Source organism: Talpa europaea (genome assembly GCF_964194135.1).
Source record: "Talpa europaea genome assembly, chromosome: 15".
Taxonomy (NCBI): domain Eukaryota; kingdom Metazoa; phylum Chordata; class Mammalia; order Eulipotyphla; family Talpidae; genus Talpa; species Talpa europaea.
The window spans coordinates 43608385-43632953 of NC_140083.1; the positions used below are offsets into that span (position 1 = coordinate 43608385).

General features: G+C 37.6%; 1 protein-coding gene across 2 annotated transcripts in view; it reads left to right on the top strand.

Annotated features, from left to right (window-relative positions):
- Positions 1-24569, top strand: part of ADAMTS20 (ADAM metallopeptidase with thrombospondin type 1 motif 20) — a gene marked incomplete at both ends in the record, with an annotated part of 179731 nt that overhangs the window by 55023 nt on the left and 100139 nt on the right. For both annotated transcript variants that reach the window (XM_084256236.1, XM_084256235.1), the window contains 7 exons: positions 875-958; positions 1767-1891; positions 3633-3673; positions 9998-10103; positions 12669-12815; positions 15396-15537; positions 24186-24290. In XM_084256236.1, the coding sequence (XP_084112362.1) occupies positions 875-958; positions 1767-1891; positions 3633-3673; positions 9998-10103; positions 12669-12815; positions 15396-15537; positions 24186-24290 (750 nt within the window). The remainder of the gene's footprint in view (positions 1-874; positions 959-1766; positions 1892-3632; positions 3674-9997; positions 10104-12668; positions 12816-15395; positions 15538-24185; positions 24291-24569) is intronic.

Genomic DNA, 24569 nt, shown 5'->3' on the forward strand with positions numbered 1-24569 from the left:
GAAACCATCAGTATTTTTCTTTTTCCTTCTGACTTATTTCACTGAGCATAGTCCCTTCCAGTTTCATCCACATTGCTACAAATGGTATAAGTTTTTCTTTTGTGATTGCTGAATAGTATTCCATTGTGTGTATAGACCATATTTTCTTGATCCACTTATCTGTTTTGGGGCATTTAGGTTGTTTCCATATCTTACCTTATTATAAATAGTGCTGCAATAAACATAGTGATTCAGGTATCCTTTTAAATTAATGTTTTTGTGTTTGGATATATTCCCAGGAATGGAATTGCTGGGTCATATGGTAGTTCCATTTTCATTAATTTGAGGAACCTCTACACAGCTTTCCATAATGGCTGCATCAGTTTGCATTCCCACCAGCAGTGTAGGAGAATTCCTTTTTTTCCAAATCTTTGCCAATATTTGCTGTTGCCAGTTTTTTGTTTGTTTGTTTGTTTGTTTGTTTTTCATATGGGCCATTGTCACTGGTGTTAGGTGGTTTTGAAATTATTAAAATGTAGATTCTGACTCAGGATACAGGCATACTTTGGGATTCCTAATCTGCTTTAGGTGATGTGGACTCTCCTGCTCTCTGCACAAAGCTCAGTCTGGATCTCAAACTTGGCTTCACATTAGACTCATAAAAAAAATAATGGAGAATTTCAATAGATGCTGATGGGGGCATCTCAATCCTAGGGCTTCTTACTTTTTTGGTAAGGGGCGTGGTGTGAGCATCAGAATTTGAAAAAAAGCTCTGAGGAAAGTCCAATATACAGCTAAGTTGGAAAAAAAAAAAAGATGGGCTAGGCCTGGTTTCAGTGTGCTTTGAGAAAAATTACTCATCTTAGACATCTAATCCTGCATCTTTCCCTTGCAGGTTGCAGCAATCTATAAGGACTCAAGTATTGGAAATCTTATAAACATAGTTATTGTAAAACTAGTTGTAATTCACAATGAACAGGTAAGAAACAGGTCTAAAATCATCATTTTTTGTAGTAGGTTTGGGGTGGGAATATACACATAGATCAGAAACATTTTACAAATGAGACTTAAAGTTGATGTGAAACTTGATTTGAAAAGGAGTGAGATTACCTTTTCTGTTGTGATGGAAACAAAATGGAATGATAGAGGAAGTGTCAAGAATCATTGATTAAAAATTCTAAGGTTAAACCCTAAACATGTGGTTTACTTTTTGATATGCGCAAATGGTGCATTACTCTAGGTTGAAAATTCTATTTTTTTAAAGATTTATTTATTTATGCATATAAGAATTGGGGTACAGGTCAAAGGTACAGGGGGTAAGAGGATTCACCAGAGAGAGTGGAGAGCAGAACAGGTGGATCTATTGAAATCCACTGCTGAAGGGAACAGCGGATGAGATGGGAAAGGTCTGCTGTGCCATGTGGGTCAGCTCCCTGGCTAGGGATCGAACTCATGCAGTGGCTGTGGATAGCTTCATGTACTGTGACTTAACCCCTTGTGCCACCAGGTAGGCCCTGAAAATTCTATTTTTGAAGGATTTAAAATAAGGTAATTTTTACAAGTAGTTTGACATTAAATATGGAATGATTACATTGTGAATATCTAATAAGATTACATTTTGATCCTAATTTTTGAGTATTGCTAAATACATTTGAGATGTGAGGGAAATTCATTTGTGTGAAAAAATGCTATTTGATAAATTGAGTGACAAAAGGCCAACACACTTGGAAGGAAAAGAGACCATGAGTGTTTTGGTGTAATATTGAATTGCTTGCTTTTTTGTGTAGGAAGGACCAGTCATCAGTTTCAATGCTGCAACCACATTACGCAACTTTTGTTTATGGCAACAATCTCAGAATATTCTTGATGATGCTCACCCTTCCCACCATGATACTGCTGTTCTTATCACTAGGTACCATTTTAGAAATCACCCTTTCGACCTTGTTTACTCTTTCTCTCCTATGTGATCCTTGACACTTCTAAGTACCGAATACCAATAATACATACAAGTGTTCTTTGAGAACATGTGTTACAAATGATACTGTTGAAATAAAGTTTTTTACTTTCTTTCAGATCAGAATGCTGGTTGATTCCTTAGGAAATTAGCATTATTAGGTTGCTAAGTCGTGTTTGGCTAATCAGAATAATTGCCTTAATATTATTATATTTCATAATAAATTTAATTTCCATATTATATTAGTGACAGAATAAGAAAGCTTAGAAAAATATTTGGAAATTGACATAGTTTTAGGACTAAGCAAGTTTTGTTCATTCTCTTGATCTTTCAGTCACTTGGAAAGAAGAGCTTTACAATTTATTTGGTTGCCTACTCTTTTGGACTCCCTGTACTTTTAAAATTCTGTTCTTTGTTTTGATGCCCAATATATGTATTGACTAGGCTGCTTTTTATAACCTTTTATCAAACCTAACAGCTTCTGCTATTATAAAATGATTACCCATTGTACTGTACAAACACCAAGACACATTGTAAATTCACACCTTCATTTTATTTATTTTTTTAGATTTATTCATTTATTCATAGAAAACCTGGGGTGTAGGCTAGAGGTATGGGGGGTTGTGAGAGGATTTGCCAGAGACAGAGTGGGGAGCAAAACAGGCAGATCTACTGAAATACACTGCTAAGGTGAGCAGTGGGCGAGACGAGAGGTCTGCTGCGCCATGTGGGTCAGCATCCTGGCCGGGTATTGAACTCAGTTCTTGGTGCTGATAGCAAATATCAGTATATTTAGACCTTAGAATACTTTAGACTTGGGGGTCAAACAATCAGTTTTCTAGAACCCTGAAATGAAAATCTTTAGTCTATGTAAAATAGTTGACAGTTGTTCATGTGCTTTTTTTTTTTTTTTTCAGTTTTCAGAACTAAAGCAGAATTGACTTCATTTTTATATACAGTTTTCTGTCATTTACAGAATTAATCCAGGTTCTGCCCTGGATTGCAATTTGTAATTAGAGCTAAGCAACAAAGACTGGTAAGAAGAGAGTAAAGATAGGAGAGAAAAAAATATTCTTAGAGGAAAGCATAAGGAAAGACAAATGACATGTCAAATTGAATAGTGAGGCACTAAGTAATGTGTAATCAAACAATTCATTCAAGTTGGTAAAGTATGAGAACATTATTTATTATTTTGCAGCAGAGAATAATAAAACTCATGATGACATTGAAACATCAAGAAAATGATTATGGTGGAATATTTTAGGTGCTTTGGTGGTAGGTGTGGTGTGATAACATACATACATAGAGATACGAATTTGTACTCCTAGAGTATGTACTGTGTTGGACATCAAAATTAGCGTAGTCAACATAATTAAAAAAAGAAAAGATTATATTGCACATAGTACAAAAGTGAAGGCAGAAATGTAAAAAATGTACTTAGAAAGCTTTTCCTTGAACTTCGTCAAAGCTTCAGCTATACTCAAGCATTTCTATATACCACCTGTTGCTAATTGACATGCACAAGTAGTACATTACTCTAGGTTTAGACTTATTGAAAGTATAAGAAATGGATTTTGGAAAACATTTGTTGTAATAGGCACACTGTGGTTGAAGATGCTTTATTTTTGCTTTGGCTTGTTGCAAAAATATTTTCTGAAAATGCTTCATAATACATATTTTTGTTTTGTTTTGTTTTAAGGGAAGACATTTGTGGAGCCAGAGAAAAATGTGATACATTAGGTAAGTTATTTTGGGAATGAAACATAGCATATATTATTGTTTAATGAGTTATTTAAATAATATTTAGTCTGCCTTTTATTTTACCTTTTAATCATTTTGATTAGTTGTCTCCATTGATTACAATAACCGCTTTTATTGACTTTGCTTCTATAAAACTTAATAAGAATAAAGACTAATATTTATGAGCCAGGTATTGGATTTCATTTGCGATACAAATCATATTTTAAAGTGTGATCCATATAAAATAATGCTTTAACCCATATGAAAGTTTAAAGTAAAATGGTAGAACAAATAGTCATGAATTCTCCACCAGATTTAGGAGGAAGGACTTTATTTCTCACCTTGATGGCCTATGCTAGGTCCTTATCAGATCCCTTGTGTTTCCCTACTTTCCCATTTGTATTGTGCTTCTCCTTGCTTTTTATTTTTTAAAAGATTTTAATTTAATTTTTATTTTATTAAATTTTTTTTTATTTTTTTAAAGATTTATTTAATTTATTTATGCATGCAAGAACAGGGATATAGGCTAAAGGTACAGGCGATGAGAAGGTTCACCAGAGAGAGCGGGGAGCAGAACAGGCAGGTCCACTGAAATTCACTGCTGAGGGGAGCAGTGAGCAAGACAGGAGAGGTCTGCTGTACCATGTGGGTCAGCTCCCTGGCCAGGGATCAAACTCATGCCACAGGGATGACAGCCTGAAACTTAACTCCTGTGCCACCAGGGGGACCATGGTTATCCAGTTTTTAAATGAATTTTCTTATATCATTCTTTTTATTTTAGTGTGGTTGAAGAATTTCCCTATCCTGAAATTCATCAGTAAAAGCAACTCAAAAAATTGAAAACAAAGATACTAAGTTAATTTAATGGAAGTGAGGGTTTTCAGTTTATAAATAACTAATAATACTGTTTTAATAAATAGGGGTAGTCCCTTAGGATCCCACAGTTTCTTAAATTTGCATTATTAAATCTATTACAAAGTGACTATTATAAAGTAAAACCTTTGTAAACACAATGGAGTATAGAGATTTCCTACATAGAGACATTTTCAAAGTTTATTAAATAACAAATCAGTGAATATCAAAATAAATCTGTTGAAGAAAGTAATTGCTCTGGTTTACAAATACTTTGATAGTGTAGTAATGCCCATGTAAATGCCATTTTAACTTGATACCATCTTCCAAATTGTCTAAGGATAAAAGCTTTGGAATAGCAAGTAACTGAACATCTCCTCTCATTTAACATAAACACTTATTTTACCAGATATACTATAAAACATAAAGATGTTTTCAAGGTTTATTAAATAACAAGTCAGTGAATATCAAAATAAATCTGTTGTTGGGCCTCCCCGGTGGCGCAATGGTTGAGCGCTGGGTTGTGAAGCTGCCCGCAGCCTCTGCAGCACCGGTTCGATTCCCGGGCTGCTCCCCGGCCACCGGAGGAGGGTCCCACACGGTGCGCAGATCTCTCCTGCTGCCCGCTGCTCCCCTCAGCAGTGTACTTCGGTCCTTCTGCATGTTGTGCTCCCTGCCCTGGCTCTGGTGAATTCTCTCTCACTCTCCCGCGATTCTGACTGTATAAATAAATAAATAAATCTTTAAAAAAAAATCTGTTGAAGACAGTAATTGCTCTGGTTTACAAATACTTTGATAGTATAGTAATGCCCATGTAAATGCCATTTTAACTTAATATGTCTTTTAACTAGATACACTAAAATTTACTTTGCGGGGTCTCCCTGGTGGTGCAGTGGTTGACCACTGGGTTACAAAGCTGCCCGCAGCCTCTGCCGCGCAGGTTCAATCCTGGCCACCGGGTGAGGGTCCCACATGGTTTGCAGACTTCTCCTGCCTGCCCGCTGCTCCCCTCAGCAGTGTATTTTGTCAGTCTGTCTGTTCTGCTCCCTGCTCTCTCTCTAGTGAATCCTCTCACCCTCCCACGCTTCTGACTATACCCAGTGCTTGTATAAATAAATAAATCTTTTTTTTTAAATTAACTTTGTGTAAAGCTGTCTCCTATAAAGCAATACTTTAGATAACTGAAACTTTGACTTCCTCTTGACTTACATGGTGTCGTTGTCCACAATTTTATTTCCATAATTTTGCAAACCTTCCTTACTAAAGGTTATGTTTTGTATACAGTATTTGTTTAAATTTATGATTATGTTTGTAAATTTTTCATGATTTCTTCTGTATCTCCAGTGTTACATCTAAGGGAATTTTCCTTTCTTCCCATGCATTATAATCTTTAAATAGTCTTTTAAGTGAAATTAGTGAAGAATTGTCTATTTTTATTTTTCTGGAAATATCTTTATTCATTTTTCTGGGCGCCAATTCTGTGTTGACAGTTATTTTCTCTCAGGTTTTAAATATATCATTTCATTATCTTCTGATTTTGCCCTTGAAAAATCTGTAGTGTGTTTAGTGGAAGAATCTTTGGTGATCTTTTATTCACTAGTCATCTGAAAAACCTTTCTTCGTCTTGAATATAAGGCAGTTTTGTCAAAATTGTGTCTTAATATAGATCTGTTTTTACTTTTCCTGCTTGGGATATTTGTAACTTCTGTATGTATTGATATATTTCAACTGTTCTAAAAGTTTCCCACCGTTATAAATTTTTTTTCAAATTTTGCTCTTTTATTTGATTTGTCTGTCTCTTGTGTGGCCCTGATTATATTTGTACTAGGATTCCTTATCTTGTTCTCCATACTTTCATTTATTTTTCTCTTACTGCTTCATTCAAATAGATCTGATATGTATTCTATAGTTTTTCTCTCTTGTGTCTAATTGGATATTTTACCTATCCTCTGAATTTTCCATTTTGATATGTATGTTTTCAATTTAAAAATTTCTGGTTAGTTGTTATTGAAAATATACTCTTGGCCTCCCTAGTGGTGCAAGGGGTTAAGTACCACACTATGAAGCAATCCGCAGCCTCTGCAGCACAAGTTCAATCCCCGGCCAGCCAGGGAGCAAACCACATGGCGAGGCAGACCTCTCCCAACTCTCCCGCTGCTCCCCTCAGCAGTGTATTTCAGTCAGTCTGCCTGTTCTGTTCCCCACTCTGTCTCTAGTGAATCCTCTCACTCCCTGCATCTCTGGCCTATACCCCAGCTCTTGTATGCATAAATAAATGAATCTTAAAAAAAAAAAGAAAATCTACTCTTTCATTGTGTTTATTCTTTACTTTTTAAAAATATTTTCTTATATCTGTAATTGTTCATTGTGTTTAAAAATTTTCATATGGAGTATTTTTTTATTAAGGCAACATTGGGTTATAATGCTGTATATAATTTACTTTATTTAAAGATTTTTTTCTAATTGCCTTGACCAAGTTACCTGTGCCTATACCCCATCTGCCTCTGTACCCCATGCCGTCCACCCTTTCCCCTGTTCCCTTTGGTAACCATTATCTTCTTTGTTTGTTAGTTCAAATTTTTATTTTTTCTGTTGTTTGCATGCCATCTGTGAATAGTGTAAGTTTCACTTCTTTTCCAATTTGGATTACTTTTATGTCTTTTTCAGGCCTAAGTGCTTCAGCTACGATTTCCAGGACTATGTTGAATAATAGTGCTGGTAGTAGATAACCCTGTCTTGTTCCTGATCTTAGTGGAAATGCTTTCAGCTTTTCACCATCGAATGTGATACAAGCTTTAGGTTTGTCATATGTGGTTTTTATAATGTGTACTTACTAAGTTCCATTTATTCCCATTTTGAGGAGAGTTTTTATCATAAATGAATGTTGGATCTTGTCAAATGCTTTTCCGGCATTTATTGAGATGATCTTGTGATTTTTGACTTCCTTTTTGTTGATCTGATAGATGACATTAATGATTTATGTAGGTTGAACCAGTAGTTTTGAAGCCTATTTGATCATTGTGGATTCTTCTCTTGATATGTTGTATATGATTTGCTAGGATTTTGTTGAGAATTTTTGCGTCTATGTTCACTGGTAATATTGAGCTATAATTTTTGTTTGTACTGCCTTTGTTTGGTTTTGGGATCAAGGTAATACTGGTCTCATAGAATATATTGGGTAGATTTCCTCCCGCTTCAGTTTTCTTGAAGAATGTGTATAAGGTAGTATTACATCTTCTTGTTAGGTTTGGTAGGACTCACTGGTAAAGCCAGCTGGTCCTGGAATTTTGTTCTCAGGGAAGCTTTTTATTACTCTTAGAGTATCAGCACTTGTGATTGGACATTTAAATTGACTTTTTCATCTTGGTTCAATCTTGGAAGTTATATGAATCTTAGAATTTGTCCATTTCTTGTAGGTTGACCAGTTGGTTTGTATAGAGACTTTTATAATAGGTACTTAATACTGTGTGTATTTCTGCAGTATCCATTGTAATTTTACCCCTTCCATTTCTGAATCTATTAATTTGGGTTTTCTGTCTTCTTTGTAAGAATAGCTAATGGCTTGTCAATTTTATTTTTTCAAAGAGCGAACTCTTGGTTTCACTGATATTTTGAACTGTCTTTTTATTTTCTAATTATTTCTGCTTTAATTTTTATTATTTCTTACCTTCTACTGGCTTTTGTGGTTCCTTTTTCTAGTTTAACTATAGAGTTAGATTGTTAAAGTGGGATCACACTTGTTTTTTTATTTGGTCCTGTATTGTTATGAATGTTCCACATAATAATGCTTTTAAAGCATCCCATAGGGTCTGGTAGCTTGCCTCTCCATTTTCATTAGTCTCTAGGTAGGTTTTTTTTTTTAATTTCTTCTTTGATTTCTTCCTATTTCGCAATGTAAATAAATCACAGTGACCTTTAGAAAAATGGACTGTGAAAATGAAAGCATTTTTGTATCCTTTGTTAAGGATGATGATGATGATAATGGTAGATAGATCTGAGTGTTTACTATATATAATGTACTATATTAAAGCTTTACATGACTTAACCTATTTAATATTTACAACAAACTTAGCAAGTAACAGCAACTATTGCATTTTTTATAGGTGAGGATAAATAATTTGCTCACAGCTACACAACTGTATTTACACAAGTATTAATAACTTATGTTCTCATCTAAAACACCTGGGAAAATAAACTAAGGATAGTAATGACAAAAATAGATGGTATTGGGAGAATTACCATGTTTCTTGCTGTATCTCTTTTTGCAAGTATTGCTCTCCTAGTCTCTGATCGTTTCTATAAAGTATGTTGACAATTGCTGTGTATTTCAAGATGCAAGACTGAGGGTCTCTGCAGCTTCTCGCACTTCCAGACACAGGGTCCTGTATCAAGTTTGGACTTATGCTACTTTATTCTGCTTTTGATCACTTTTCAAAAACCTTGAATGAGCTTGAATGAATCTAGGTATCAACTAGCTGCTTAGTACCATAATGGTAGGCATTCACTTTGATTTTTATTGATTTTGTCTGTTAATAGTAATGTTTGAATTTAATTATATCCAGTGCATATTTTCACAAACCTATTAAGTAAATAAAGAAATGTTCAGTTTAGAATTGATATGTCTACAAGCATGAACATAAAATTTGGGTATTATGGAGTCAATAATATGTTCCCCAAACCTAGGACATCTCTGAAAAAGAATATGTTGGGTTTAAGCCACTAGGCAAATTGAAAATACTAATGAAGGCATGGGAACAGCAGGCTATTCAGAAAAATATGATGCATTGAGTTTTAGCTCATTTTTAAAATTTTTAAAATTTCTTAGAAAATTGACTAAGAATTGCAGATGGAAGTACAGATTTTATAATCTTAAGGAAAACAGTAATTTCCTCATACTTCCACATAGAAATATTAAAGAATATCTAGCTCTTCTTTTTTTTGCTTGCTTTTGGTCTTGATTCTAATTATGGAAAAGCTTTTTTGGGGGAGGGAAGAACTTAGCCCAAGACATTTTATTCAAATGTATAAGAAAAAGTGCAAAACTTCCCCGTTTGTTGAAAAGTATTGGTGAATGAACTTGTTATTCTGACTTTCCCACCACTTTTAGATTCCTCAACTTCTGTCTCTTTTAAAGCACAACAAAAATATTCCAATTGTTAGGAAAATCTACCTCAAATGCTAAGAAAGTATCAATTTTTTAAATCCCAACTATTGGCTTTCTTCACTTTTACTTTTTGACACATGATTGTGAATGTATTAGACAAAGGGACTAAAAATATTGATTTGATTTTTGTATTGGATTGCGTAATTGTGTTCTTTTTCCTTCATCTTATAAAATGTTTGTGCAGTATAAACAGCCAAACTCTGCATTCATCCTCGGTAAAATTCCAATGGTAAATGCTTTAAAAATTATTTCTCAATGCTTTTGGTACATTTCCCAGTTTGATGAAATGTAAACATGAAATTTTTCAGGGTTAGCAGAACTAGGGACCCTGTGTGACCCTCTGCGGAGCTGCTCGATTAGCGAAGAAAATGGACTCAGTGCTGCCTTCACTATAGCCCATGAACTTGGGCACGTGTAAGTTTTCCTTCAATCACCTCAGTGCCATGTTTTCAGAATGCTTGACATTCCCTCTTCAATTGAGTCATTAGCGCCTTTATTTCTTTATAAAATATTAGTGTAAATTTCATCCTTGAAATGCTAACTCTGGCTCTTTTGTGATCTAGGTCAGGTCAGACAGGCTGCACAGACCAACAGACTAAGCAAAGAACTAGAACTTGGGATTTCTTTTATTTCATTTACTGTATTGGATTACAGACAAGCACTTCTGGCCTCTGTCCCTTGTTATCCTATACATGACCAGGTACTGTCCTCTACCATCTTACGGGAGGGCCTATAGGGGCTCCTGGTTCTGGGGAACTCCTCCCCAATACTTGTATTACCAACTATTTCTTGCTGGTAAAGCTCAGAGCCCCAGCAGAAAATGGGACCTGTGGGAATTTCTTAAAAGATATTTTCAGAAGTTTTTTTCCCCCAGATCCCTAGTTTTTTTGTAAAGACTTGGGATTCTTCTATTTGATTCTGCATTATTAAAAATTCTGCTAATGTTGTATGCACTAAGATTTGAGGCTATGATTTTCTGTGGTGCCCTTGGAGTTCCACTGGAAAGTTAGAAACACCTAGAAACACCTAGAAACTCATTACATTTCCCAAATGTGCTCCTCGTACTCCAGGGGTTCATGGTTTTCTGATAATAAAGAATGGAGGCTAGTGTGGCCTTGCTTAGTAAGATTACTTTTTCCTGATCATACTTGATATCACTAATAGCTTGGATAATTCAAATGAAGGTCATTTTTCACTGAACTGGTGACGCTTAAGTTCCCTTCTAGCGTAGTTGTACATCATGGTGACCAGCAAGGTAGACAGTTTGATCTTTAAGTTGCTTGTTGTAGCGGGGGCAGGATCAGGAGCATACCTGAAGACTGTAGGTATCTTGCAGTGATAGAGAGAAACCATTATGTGCTCGTTTTCCAGACTGCTAGCTAGTGGAAAGCTGTTCTTACAGAGTACCCTCTTAGACTTCTACCTGAGAAACTACTTATGTGTCTTTAGAATATGGGTAAGTAGTTTAATTAAAATACTGATTTTTAAATGCAAATTTCAGCTGGCTAGCTCCTGAATCAGCTGGCATTAGTGTTCTTTATAATTTCTGTTTTCCTGTTAGCTGCACCAAAGGTATGCCCTTATTAAAGGGCTTGAGGCACAGGATCAGTATCAAACCCCCCCAAAGTCCTATCAGTTTAATAACAATGTGAAACCCTAAAAATGGAAAACTGAGGTGTCAGGGAAGAGGCTCTTGGCTCAGGGGCACTGGCATCCCTCCTCATGGCACTAGATCTTAGGGCCTTAGGGCTCTTGTTCTTGAAGTGGGGGCAGCCATTGTCTTGGGGGAGCCATCAGTGAAGGGCCAAGGACCCTCTTCTGGGGTGTGCCGACATGTGTATGCCCAGCGCTTTGTCTAGCTGGCCAGAGATGGAGGCTAATGGGTTCATAACAGTCAGCCAGCGGTCCCTGGTGGACAGCAGGGTGTGGTCACCTCGGTGCTATACACCTGTGTCTGGCTCAGGTGCTTTTCTTTCTGACAGTTGTAGAGATGAGAGAGCTGTGCCAGGCTCATGCCTTCTGGTTCAGATGCTCCCATGGCTCCTTGTCTGGTCTAGTCTTACTTGACAGTGACTTTTGGATCCTCGCTGGCCCTTATCTCCCCCCTGCAAGGATCCTAGCCTTCAACCCTAGGGTGCCTCTGAAAGTAGACACTGGGCCCTGGGCCACTACTGCTAACCCTGGAGCCCAGGGCCGGCAATTTCAATTGCTCCCCAACTCCATCTACCAAGGCAGCCACAGGGACCAAGTGTGGAGGTTAGGCCCCACTCCCCCAGCCCTGCTCCTCCAGGACTTGCTCCCGGGCCACTGGCTCAGTCAGGCTGAGCTGATCCTATGAGCTAATCTTAGCATTCCTTTTAAACTCAAGTTTATACCTGGATCCTCAAAACTTTTGTTGCTGATCAACTAATTATTTAATATCATTGCATTTGTGAAGATTTGGTTGCCCTTCAGGAATGTGTTCTATGGATTATCACTCAAGGGTTATAAACCAGTACTTGGGCTGCTTCATGTAAGATAGATGCTTTTGAATTCTAAGAAATCAGGAAAGAGGTTCCTTTTGATACCAGTTGAGTCAGTGGCATAGAAGTTAGCATGTATCATCACCTTTACCCAACCTGTGCACACACATCTCCTAAAATATGCACATTGAAACCTGAAGTTATTTTTATGGGTTATTGCTATGCAGCTGTTTTTATGATGTGTCCTTATTGCTGCAGATGAGCTAGAATCCAATTATTTTCACTATTTAGACTCAGATATCACATCAACAGGTTTTGCTAGCAATCAAGTTTATGTAAAGAGCAAGTCCCTCCAAACATGAAGTTAACCCTAGTTTTATAATGCTTTGAGGAGAAATTGAGAGTATAAATTCTGATGTATTAGATTTGTCTATATCTTACATTATAAATGTAAGAGATCTGTTACTAATGTTGTACATATATCTCAGTATTCTCAAATGCTTATGTTTGTTTTTAGATTTAATGTTCCACATGATGATAGTTTCAAATGTAAGGAATCTGGAATTAAACATCAGTATCATGTAATGGCTCCAACATTAAATTATCATACAAGTCCTTGGACCTGGTCAAAATGCAGTCAGAAATATATCACTGAATTCCTTGAGTAAGTCTAAATTTATGATGCTGGAATTTTCTTCATTTTATTTTTCCCAATTTTATTAATTTGCCAATTGTGGATATAAGTGTGTGATTTGGGGAGTATAGCTAACAACTTCATATGTGCTTGTGTTATTCTTCTTCTCCATCAGAGTGCAATGTATGTTACTTTATTTATACTTCAACATTTACTACATTATAAAATGTGGTATTTGTATGTTCTTTTAAAGTGCTTCTGTTTGTTTGCTTTTTCATTATCTAAATTTCACATTATAAATTTGATTTGTTTATGACATGATTAACAATCATGTACAAATTTTTCTTTCCTTCTGACTTATTTCATTAAACATAATCCCTTCCAGCTCCACCAATGTTGCAAATGGCATGAGTTTATATTTTTGATGGATGAGTAGTATTCCACTGCGTATATGTAACATATCTTTTTGATCCATTCATGTATTTTTGGACATTTAGGTTGTTTTGATATCTTACTTATTGTAAATAGTGCTGCACTAAACATAGGAGTGCAGGTTTCCTTTTGAATTAATGTTTTTGTGTCCTTTGGGTAGATTCCTAGGACTGGAATTGCTGAGTCCTATGGTAGATCCGTATTTAGTAATTTGAGGAACCTCCATAATGGTTGAACCAGTTTGCATTCCCACCAGTAGTGTAAGAGGGTTCCTTTTTCCACATTCTCGCCAACATTTGTTGTCAGCTTTTTTAATGTGGGCCATTCTCTCAGGTATGAAGTAATAGCTCATTTGTGGTTTTGATTTGCATTTACCTATTATAAGTGATATTGAACATTTTTTTATATATCTGTTGGCCATTTGCATTTCCTCTTTGGATAAGTTTCTTTAAGCGCTTCTGCCCATTTTTTGACTGGTAGAATCCCCTCTTTTTCAAAAAAATTATTTATTTATGCATATAAGAGCTGGCGTACAGGCCAGAGATGTGGTGGTGTGTGTGTGTGTATGTGTGAGTGAGAGAGAGAGAGAGAGAGAGAGAGAGAGAGAGAGTATTCACCAGAGACAGACTGGAGAATAGAACAGGCAGATCTACTGAAACACAATGCTGAGGGGAGCAGCGGGCGAGACAGGAGAGGTCTGCCTCGCCATGTGGCTTGCTCCCTGGCCTGCTGAGGATGGAACTCTTGCTGCAGAGGCTGTGGACTGCTTCATAGTGCAGTGCTTAACCCCTTGCACACCAGGGAGGCCACAGAATCCCTTTTTTTATGAATATTTATATTCATAAATGTGTCACACAATTATGGTCAATAGTGATACTTGCATGGGGACTTGGTTTAAAAGCATGTCACACAGTTGCTGAGCTACACATGATTACATATATCAATAGCTTGGCTCAGTGGCTAGCTGAGGTGCTGATGTAAAATACCACTGGGTGTGGTTATTTTGGGGATGGGGTGATGTGATTCTCTCCAAGGGAAATTTCAAAAGTTACCTGTTCATTATTTTTGGACAGAATTTAATGTGTCTTTAGCCAGTATAGGTTAAAAAAATTACTTTAATTGTAATGGAACAAATTGTTGTTTTTAATTCCATTGGAACTGTTGAACATTTTTACCAAGTTTTCTGTAGACTGGATATTTCAACAAACTAGGAGTAACAAATATACATTTCCTCTTGATTTTTACCACTTTTTAAAGTCTTTTAAATACTGCAGATAATATATGCTAGTAGCAGTTTGCAAGATAGATATTACTACTCTCAACTTACAGCTGCAGAGACTTAGATTTAGGGAGATTAAGTAACTTCCTCAGAGCCATGTATTTTGGGAAGTGGTGGAACCGAACTGCAAGTTCCCAGTACTGGCATTCTTGACTGTTTTACAGTCCTTGAGAAACCTCTTTAAGGTAGAGACAATACTTCAAAACTTCATTTGTTTTGTTGTTGTTTTCTGAAATGGATTCAAAAATATATTTTTACATTTCAACAATTTGGTCATTATAGCATAGCAAGCTGGAACGAAAGTGTGTAATCAACATGTACACATTTCATAAATTTTATTCTGGTGTTTATTATGTTTATTATTTGTCTTTTTGAAATTGTGATCTTCAAAGCATCTGTGGAGATCAAATAAAGGCAAGCACGTAAAATATACTTTAACAACTGTGAGATTTTTGCTGACTTTGATAAGTTGGTTTTAAAATTATGAAAAGATACTGATATTCTCTTTGACAGTGCAGAACTACAGAAAATGTGCTAAGGAATCTTTTTTTTATTGAAGATTTATTTATTTATGCATACAAGAGCTGGGATACAGGCCAGAGGTGCGGAAGGGTGAGAGGATTCACCAGAGACAGAGTGGGGAACAGAACAGGCAGATTGACCAAAATACACTGCTGAGGGGAGCAGCGGGTGAGTCAGGAGAGGTCTGCTGTGCCATGTGGGTTGCTCCCTGGCTGGCTGGGTATTGAACTAGTGCTGCAGAGGCAGTGGATTGCTTCATAGTGCAGTACTTAACCCCTTGCACCACCAGGGAAGCCTGTGCTAAGGAATCTTGTACTGAAATCTTGTACTGAAACCCATATGTATTCATGGTATTTTATTTTCTGTCATTGGTCAAGTACTGGTCATGGAGAATGCCTCCTTGACAAACCAAATGGAAGAATTTATGATCTTTCTTCACAACTTCCTGGATTAATATATGATGTAAACAAGCAGTGTGAACTGATGTTTGGTCCTGGATCTCAAGTATGTCCCTATTTGGTAAGAAAAATTCTTTTTGTTTGAAAACTACCATAAAGTTGTAGATAGAATGTATTTTAAAATGTCCACTGAACAGAGGGTTCAAAACTAAATGTATCTTGAAAGGTTTTATGTCTTAGAAAAATTTAGTGTTTATAAGGAAGTTCTTTTTTAAAAAGGGAAAGTAAAATTTATTGAGTGCTTTTTAAATGTTAGGTACTATGTTTTCTAACTCTTACAGAAATCCTATAAAGTACACTCATTTAGAAAATAAAGTCATGAAAACTGCAAAAATTTTCAAATGTTACTAAAAGTTTAAAGCATTCAACTATTCTTTTTTTTATAATAAATTTTATTTTTATATTCCCCATACAATTGCAACCCCCCCATTCTGACACCAATCCCTCCCCTCCCGCGCCCCACCCCCCAAAAAGTGTCTCTAATTCATAGTTTTTTGTTGATTTTGATTTTCACTTTCTTATAGTTATTCATTTTCCTGGTCCCTTATTTAAGTTTTCTAGATTCCTGCTATGAGTGAGACCATCCGGTATTTTTCTTTTTCTTTTTGGCTTATTTCACTGAGCATGATCCCTTCCAGTGCCATCCATGTTGCTGCAAATTGCATGTGTTTATCTTTTTTGAATGCTGAGTAATGTTCCATGGTGTATATGTACCACATCTTCTTGATCCAGTCATCTATTTTGGGGCATTTGGGCTGTTTCCAAAGCTTAGCTATTGTAAACAGTGCTGCTATAAACATAGGTGTGCAGGTGTTCTTTGGAATGGATGTTTCTGTGTCCTTTGGGTAAATACCTAGGAGTGGAATTGCTGGATCCTATGGAAGCTCTATGTTTAGTAGGTTCAGAAATGTCCACACAGCTCTCCATAGTGGTTGGACCAGTTTGCACTCCCACCAACAATGCAGAAGAGTTCCTTTTTCTCCACATCCTCGCCAACATTTGTTGTTGCTAGTTTTTTTAATATGTGCCATTCTCACTGGTGTAAGATGGTATCTCATGGTAGTTTTGATTTGCATTTCCCTGATTACAAGTGATGTTGAACATTTTTTCATATGCCTGTTGGCCATTTGCATTTCCTCTTCAGAGAAGTTTCTTTTTAGCTCTTCTGCCCATTTTTTGACTGGGTTATTTTCTTTGTTGTTGTTGATTCTCATCAGATCTTTGCAGATTTTTGTGATCAGTACTTTATCATTAGTGTTGTGTGCAAAAATGTTCTCCCAGTCGGTGGGGTTTCTCTTTGTTTTTGTTATTGTCTCTTTTGCTGTGCAGAAGCTCTTTAATTTGATATAGTCCCAGCTGTTTATCTTTGCCTTCACTATCACTGCTTTGGGTGATGTATCTGTAAAGATGTCTTTGATGTGCAAATCACGTAGTGTTTCGCCTATATTTCCTTGTATATATTTTATGGTTTCAGGTCTTATGTCTAGTTCTTTAATCCATTTTGAGTTGATTTTTGTGTATGGTGTGAGGTAGTGGTCAAGCTTTATTCTTTTGCATGTAGCAACCCAGTTTTCCCAGCACCATTTATTGAACAAACTTTCTTTGCTCCAATGCATAGTCTTTGTTCCTTTGTCAAAGATTAGTTGACCATAAATCTGTGGGTTTATTTCTGGATTTTCTATTCGATTCCATTGGTCTGTATGTCTGTTTGTGTTCCAATACCATGCTGTTTTGATGATATGGCTTTGTAGTATAGTTTGAAGTCTGGGAGTGTGATGCCTCCATTCCCTTCTTTCTTTTTCAGGAGAGCTTTGGCAATTCGGGGTTTTTTGTGATTCCATATGAATTTCATCAATAATTGTTCTATTTCTTTGAAGAATGATGTTGAAATTTTGATTGGAATAGCATTGAATCTGTATATTGCTTTTGGTAGGATGGCCATTTTAATAATGTTTATTCTTCCAATCCAGGAGCAGGGGATGTCTTTCCATTTCTTTGTGTCTTCTTCTATTTCTTTTAACAGTGTTTTATAGCTGTCTTTGTATAGGTCCTTTACCTCTTTTGTTAGATTTATTCCCAAATATTTGATTTTTTTTGTTTCAATAATAAAAGGGATGGTTTTTTTGATTTCTTCTTCTTCAGATTTATTGTTTGTGTATAGGAAGGGTACTGACTTTTGTGTGTTGATTTTGTATCCTGCCACTTTACTGAACTGATTGATGAGTTGAATTAGTTTTTCTGTGGAGTTTTTGGGGTTCTCTATGTATATTATCATATCATCTGCAAATAGTGATAGTTTGACTTCTTTTCCTATTTGGATTCCTTGGATGTCTTTCTCTTGTCTTATTGCTCTGGCTAGGACTTCCAGTATTATATTGAAAAGCAGTGGTGAGAGTGGGCATCCTTGTCTTGTTCCAGATCTTAATGGAATTGCTTTCAGCTTTTCACCATTGAGAATGATACTGGCTGTTGGCTTCTCATAGATGGCCTTTATGATGTTGAGGTATGTTCCTTGTATCCCAAGAATTTCAAGGGCTTTTATCATGAATGGGTGTTGCACTTTGTCGAAAGCTTTCTCAGCATCTATTGATATTATCATATGGTTTTTATATTTCTTTTTGTTGATGTGTTGGATAACGTTGATTGATTTTCGGATGTTAAACCATCCTTGTGTCCCTGGAATGAATCCTACTTGGTCGTGGTGAATTATCTTATGCATACATTGTTGGATTCTGAAAGCTAAAATTTTGTTGAGGATTTTTGCATCAGTGTTCATTAGGGAGATTGGCCTGTAGTTTTCCTTTTTTGTGTTGTCCTTATTCGGTTTTGGTATTAGTGTAATGTTGGCTTCATAGAACATGTTTGGTATTGTCTCTTCCTTCTCAAGTTTTTGGAAGAGTTTGTGAAGGATAGGCACCATTTCATCTCTGAATGTTTGGTAGAATTCGTTTGTAAATCCATCAGGTCCTGGGCTTTTGTTTTTGGGGAGGTTTTTGATTACCATTTCAATTTCGCTAATTGTAATTGGTCTGTTTAGGTGTTCTATTTCTTCTTTATCTAGCTTTGGGTGATTGTAGAGTTGTAGGAATTTGTCCATCTCCTCTAGATTGTTGAACTTGTTTCCATACAACTCTTCATAGTAGTTACTGATTATTCTTTTGATTTCTGCTGTGTCCGTTGTGATTTCTCCTCTTTCATCTGATGCTTTTTATTTGTGCTTTCTCCCTTTTTTCCTTTGTGAGCCTGGCTAGGGGTTTGTCTATTTTATTGATTTTTTTCGAAGAACCAGCTCTTGGTTTCATTGATCTTTTGGATTGTTTTTTTAGTTTCAATTTCATTTATATCTGCTTTGGTTTTTATTATTTCTTTCCTTCTACTGGTTTTCATTTATTTCTGCTTTGGTTTTTATTATTTCTTTCCTTCTACTGGTTTTGGGGTTTTTTTGTTGTTCTTTTTCTAGATCTTTGAGCTTCGAGATTAGGTTGTTTCTTTGAGTTCTTTCTTGTTTCTTGATGTGAGCTTCTATTGCTATATATTTTCCTCTTATTACTGCTTTTGCTGCATCCCATACATTTAGGATATTGGTGTCCTCCTTGTCATTCAATTCAAAGAATTTTTTAATTTCCTCTTTGATCTCCTCATTAGTCCAGTGGTCTTCCAGTAGTGTGGTTTTTAGTCTCCATGAGGTAGGAAAGTGCCTTGCCTTCTTTTTATGGTTTATTTCTAGCTTGATGCCTTCATGGTCAGAAAAGATGGTTGGTATGATTTCAATCTTGGTGTATCTGTTGATGTTTGTCTTGTGCCCCACTATGTGATCGATCCTGGAGAATGATCCGTGTGTGCTTGAGAAAAATGTGTACTCCTTTTTTTGGGGGTTTAGTGTTCTATAGATGTCTGTTAAGCCCAAATGCTCTAGATCCTTATTTAGAGCTTTAGTTTCTTTACTTATTTTTTGTCTTGTTGATCTATCCATTGTTGATAGTGGTGTGTTGAAGTCTCCCACTATGTATGTGTTTTCTCTGATGTCTGTTTTCAGAGATGACAACAGTTGTCTGATATATTTTGGTGCTCCTTTGTTTGGTGAATATATGTTAGTGTTATTTCTTCTTGAAGTATTGTCCCTTTGATCATAATGTAGTGACCGTTGGGATCCCTTTTTATTTTTTTGAGTTTGAAATCTGTTTTATCTGATATAAGTATAGCTGTTCCTGCTTTCTTTTTTGGTCCATTTGCTTGTAGGATTGTTTTCCATCCTTTAACTTTGAGTCTATTTTTATCTTTTGTAGCTAAATGTGTTTCCTGGAGACAGCAAAAGGTTGGGTTTTGTTTCTTAATCCAGGCTGAAACTCTGTATCTTTTTATTGAAGAGTTTAGTCCATTTACATTTAGGGTTAATATTGATATTTAGCATCTGTATTTGCCATTGTGTTTGTCTTTCCTTTGTTTTTATTTATTCTTTTAATATCTTTTTTTTTCTTTGCCTTCTTTCGTTGTTATTCTTCCCTCTGAGGTTCTGGCTTTAGGATTCCTTGTAGTATTTTGGAGTGGGGGTTTATTGGTAATGAAGTTCCATAGTTTCTGTTTGTCTGAGAAGGTCCTTATTCTTTCTTCATAGAGGACGGAAAGCTTTGCGGGATAGAGTATTCTTGGTTGACATCTGTTTTCTTGGAGTCTGTTGATTATGTCCTTCCACTCTCTCCTTGCCCGTAGTGTTTCTTCAGAGAAGTCTGATGTCAGCCTGATTGGTTTTCCTTTGAATGTTATTTGTTTCTTCCCTCTTGTCAGCTTCATTATATTTTCCTTGTCCTGGATTCTTCGAGCTTCACTATTATGTGTCTTGCTGTATTTTTCCTTTCGTCATGGAAGTTTGGTGTTCTGCTTGCTTCTTGTATATCAATTTTCAGCTCCTTCTTCACATTTGGGAAGTTCTCTTCAATTATCTCCTGGAATATTTTCTCTGTTCCTACATCTCTCTCCTCTCCTTCTGGTATTCCTATAACTCTTATATTTCCTTTCCTCATGGTGTCCAATAGTTCCCGAAGTCTTTCTTCGTTCTTTTTCCTTCGTACTTCTCTTTCCTTTTCTGTTTTGGTTCTTTTTATTTCTGTGTCTTCAAGAGAATTTATTCGTTCTTCCATTTCATCTATTCTGCTTTCATTGTTTTTTCCCAGAATTCTTTAGTTCTTCCATTAATTCTTTGATCTCCTGCATTTCTTTTACTTCCCTCTTTAGGGACTCAATTTCATTCTTTTGATCATTGATTATTTTTCCCTTATCATTGTTTTCCTTTATGAGTTCTGTCATTTTTTTAATCAAGGCAATTTTAAATTCTCTTTCTGGAAGGCTCAGAAGTTCTTCCAAGTTACTGTCGTTATAATCTGGGGGCTGGTTTTCTTTTTGTAGTGTGCTTCTTCCCTGAGGAATTGCTATGTTGCGTGTGGTTCTTCTACTCCCTACTCTCTGTTTTCTAATTTGCCGTATGCCTTGGGACACTGTGTTGCTGGGACTAGCCGGCATCTTGGGTGAGCTTCTCTGCTCCCCTCTGGCTCCTCCGGGGCCATCTGTCAGTTTCAAGCAGTCTTTACTGAAACAAGGTCCCTGTTCTAAAATGCCGATGTGGGGACACACTCCCCTGTGCTCCTGGTCTGCCCCGGCGGTGGGTTCCCTCTCCCCCTCTGGGCTTGAACTGCAGGCCAGAGGTGTTCTGGTGTTGGCGAACTTCCCCGGGCTCACCTCTGGCTCCTGAGGGAGCCTTCTGCAGGCAGTCTTTACTGAAGAAATGTCCCTGTTCTAAAATGGCGATCCAGGACACACTTCCTGCGTGTCCAGTCTCAGGCACACTCTTCTGCGTGCCTGGTCTGCCCTGGCTTTGGGTACTCGCTCCCCCTGTGGGTTCAGACTACTGGTCAGCAGGGGCCCGGCGTGGGCTAACTTCCCAGCTGGCCACTGGCTCCTCCAGGAGCCTCTGCTGGTTTCAAGTCGCTAGGTGGCGCCAGAGATCTCTCCTAGAGCCCTTGGGGAGATTTTTTTTTTTTTTTTTTCCACCCCGTGGGACAGGAAACAGCGGGAATGGTAGGGTAAACCTCAACGGCTTTGGGGTGCTGTGTCTGCCTTGTGCCCCACCGTCGTGGAGAACCCACGCCCCGAATTTTGTGCTCCGGATCTCAGTTCCAAAGCCCTCAGGTCCAGGACACGGGCTGTAGCCCAGTTCAGTGTCCACAGAATGGCTTCTTTGCACCCCGCTCCCGTGCCTGGGTGCCTGGTTCCTGGATACTCAGTGAGGGACTTTCACCTCAGTGAGGGTCTTCGAGCGCGTCTCCCTGCAAGCCTAGGTCGCAGGCGCGGGGACCTGGGCAACCGCGATCCTGATCCGCGTTTGCTTTTCAACCGGCTGCTTTTCCGAGTTATCCCTATCCCGATCCGTGTTTGCTTTTCCAGGGCACCGCTTTTCCGGCAAGCTTACAGGGCGACCCGGGGCTGTGTGCTGGTGCTGGCCTCCTCCTGGGGGGCGTGGTCTCTCTTTAATGGCGCCTAGAGCTCACCTCCGCGGCGGATCCTACAGGATTCTCCACAGCTCCCGTTCACGGGGTGTGGTGGCTGAAATAGTTCCTTTCCACTCACAGTCCCCCTTGCTGCGTAGTTTGTTCTTGTTGGTCGTTTTGGTTTGTTTTTTTCCTCCTCTCTGCTGGTGGGAGAGTGCCGCCTCTGTGGGTGGGGGAGGGGAGCAGGGTTCTGCGCTTTCCTCCCTTCTAGTCCTCTTTTATGGCAGCTTTCTTCTTCGGGTAGTTTGCTGGAGTCACCCGTTTATCTTCCGTGTCCCAACTGGGACCTGCCGCTTTTCCTCTCTATTAACTTTTTTTAATGGGAGATCTTACTCGCAGCGTCTCCTCTCCGCCATGTTGCTCCGCCCTCCCATTCAACTATTCTTTTCAAATAATATTAATGTGGGCACAGGGAAGAAAATATAAATGCTTTGATGTACTCCTGTGAATGGCCCTAAGAATCAAATGTGTACTATATATTTTTTTAAGATTTATTTATTTATGCATACAAGAACTGGGGTATAGGCCAGAGGTGTGGGGGATGAGAGGATTCACCAGCGACAGAGTGGGGAACAGAACAGGCAGACTGACTGAAATACACTGTTGAGGGGAACAAAGGGCAATACAGGAGAGGTCTGATGCACCATGTAGGTCACCTCCCTGGCTGGGATTGAACTTGTGCTGCAGTGGCTGCAGATAGCTTCACGCGTGCTGTATTTTAACGTATATAGATTTGAATCCAAAGATATAAAATTTGGGGCCAATTGTTTAGATTTATTAAGGTTGTTTTACTCTATGACTTATTTTCAGAAATTTTCACAAGTTAGAAACTTTAAATTTTTATCGAAATAGCTGATTTAACTTGTTTGCTAAATCTGTAACCATGATTTTGTTTTATTTGCGCATAGATTTAAGGTTGAGTTTGAATAAATGTCATCATTTTGGTGGATCCATGTCCTGCTTTCCCAAACAGAGTAGTTACTCTCTTTTCTCCATTCCTGGACAAAAATTTGCCATTTGCTTACTACAGCTCCAGACTGTGAATATCCTTAGGCTAGGAATACAGCTTCATTCATTCTTTTAATTTAATTAAAGGTATATTCCCAGTGTTAAGGATTTACCATATAATCAGTGCCACAAAATAAGAACTACTGAATGTTGAATGAATGAATGTTACTAAACAGTAAGCAAAGTGATGTAAAAACCACAGTGACTATCACTGTTAAAATCTTAAATTTATAGGGCCTCCCTGGTGACACAGGGGTTAAGTTTCAATGCTGTTAGTCTATTGCCATCCACTTCAGTCCGAGTTCAATTTCCCAGTAAGGGAGCTGACCCACATGGCACTGCAGACCTCTCCTGTCTCGTCCGCTGCTCCCCTCAGCAGTATGTTTCAGTAGTATGCCTGTTCTGCTCTCCACTCTGGCTCCGGTGAATCCTCTTACCCCACACCTCTAGCTGATACCCCAGTTCTTGTATTCATACATAAATAAAAAAAATCTTTAAAAATATTAAATTTATTATCCCACATTTTAATAAGCCTTTAGACATTTAGTATAGTGGAAGATTTGCTTTAACTGTTTGTTATATAAGATGCATTTCTTTCCTATCTGATTTAGATTCTAAATAAACTCTGAATTTAAATTCAGAGAAAGGAAAGCATTACTGACTTACAGTTCCTGTGTGACTCAGTGGATTTTCAGTTCAGAAGCCTTTGTTCAGAAGTTGAAAGTCTGCATTATATCCACAAAAGAGGAAGCCAGTGTACATTATGCAGTTTTTTATGCACATTATTCATACTGCTGGATCAAAAGGGGCTTTTGGAAACTTTGCGAGTAACATTAAACAGCAAAAAGCCCTTTAGAAAACTGTCTTGAAAAGAATAAAAAAGGTCTCACATAATTTTGAATATTTCCACTCTTGATTTCTCTCTCATTGCTTAATGTAGCATAGATATCCCAAAGTTTTTCGGAATGAAAGCTTGCTGTTTTATGTGTTTAGAAGAAAATTGATAACTCGAACTTAGTAAAGATTTGTACTTATTATTTCCAGCTTTGTTCGGGAAACCATATATCGGCTCAACTTAGGAGCCTGTCATTATATAGAGTTGGTCTGGTGCTTGTAACATGGTTTTCACTCCTGCCCATCACCTTTTGTCACTCCGCAGAAGCAGTGCAGGCGTCTCTGGTGCACGAGCGCGGAGGGCGTCCACAAGGGCTGTCGCACTCAGCACATGCCTCTGGCCGATGGAACCAGCTGTGGTCCTGGGATGGTAGGTTTCCTCCAAGGGTGAGTCTGGTATCGAGACAATCCGAGGATGGAATGGCTCCACGTTTCATCACTCTTCAAAACTCACTGTCAGCTGGTGTCCTGCCAGTTGAATTAATGTGATTGCCCTGTTTGTTTGAATAGTACATTGTCAAGTGAAATACATTTTTAACTTAACCCCCCTTTTCAAGATCAAGCAGATGAAGATTACAGTTCTCTCTAGTTATTAGACAACTAACTATATGGATGTATAGTAACCTAAGTACATAATAAATAGTCTTGT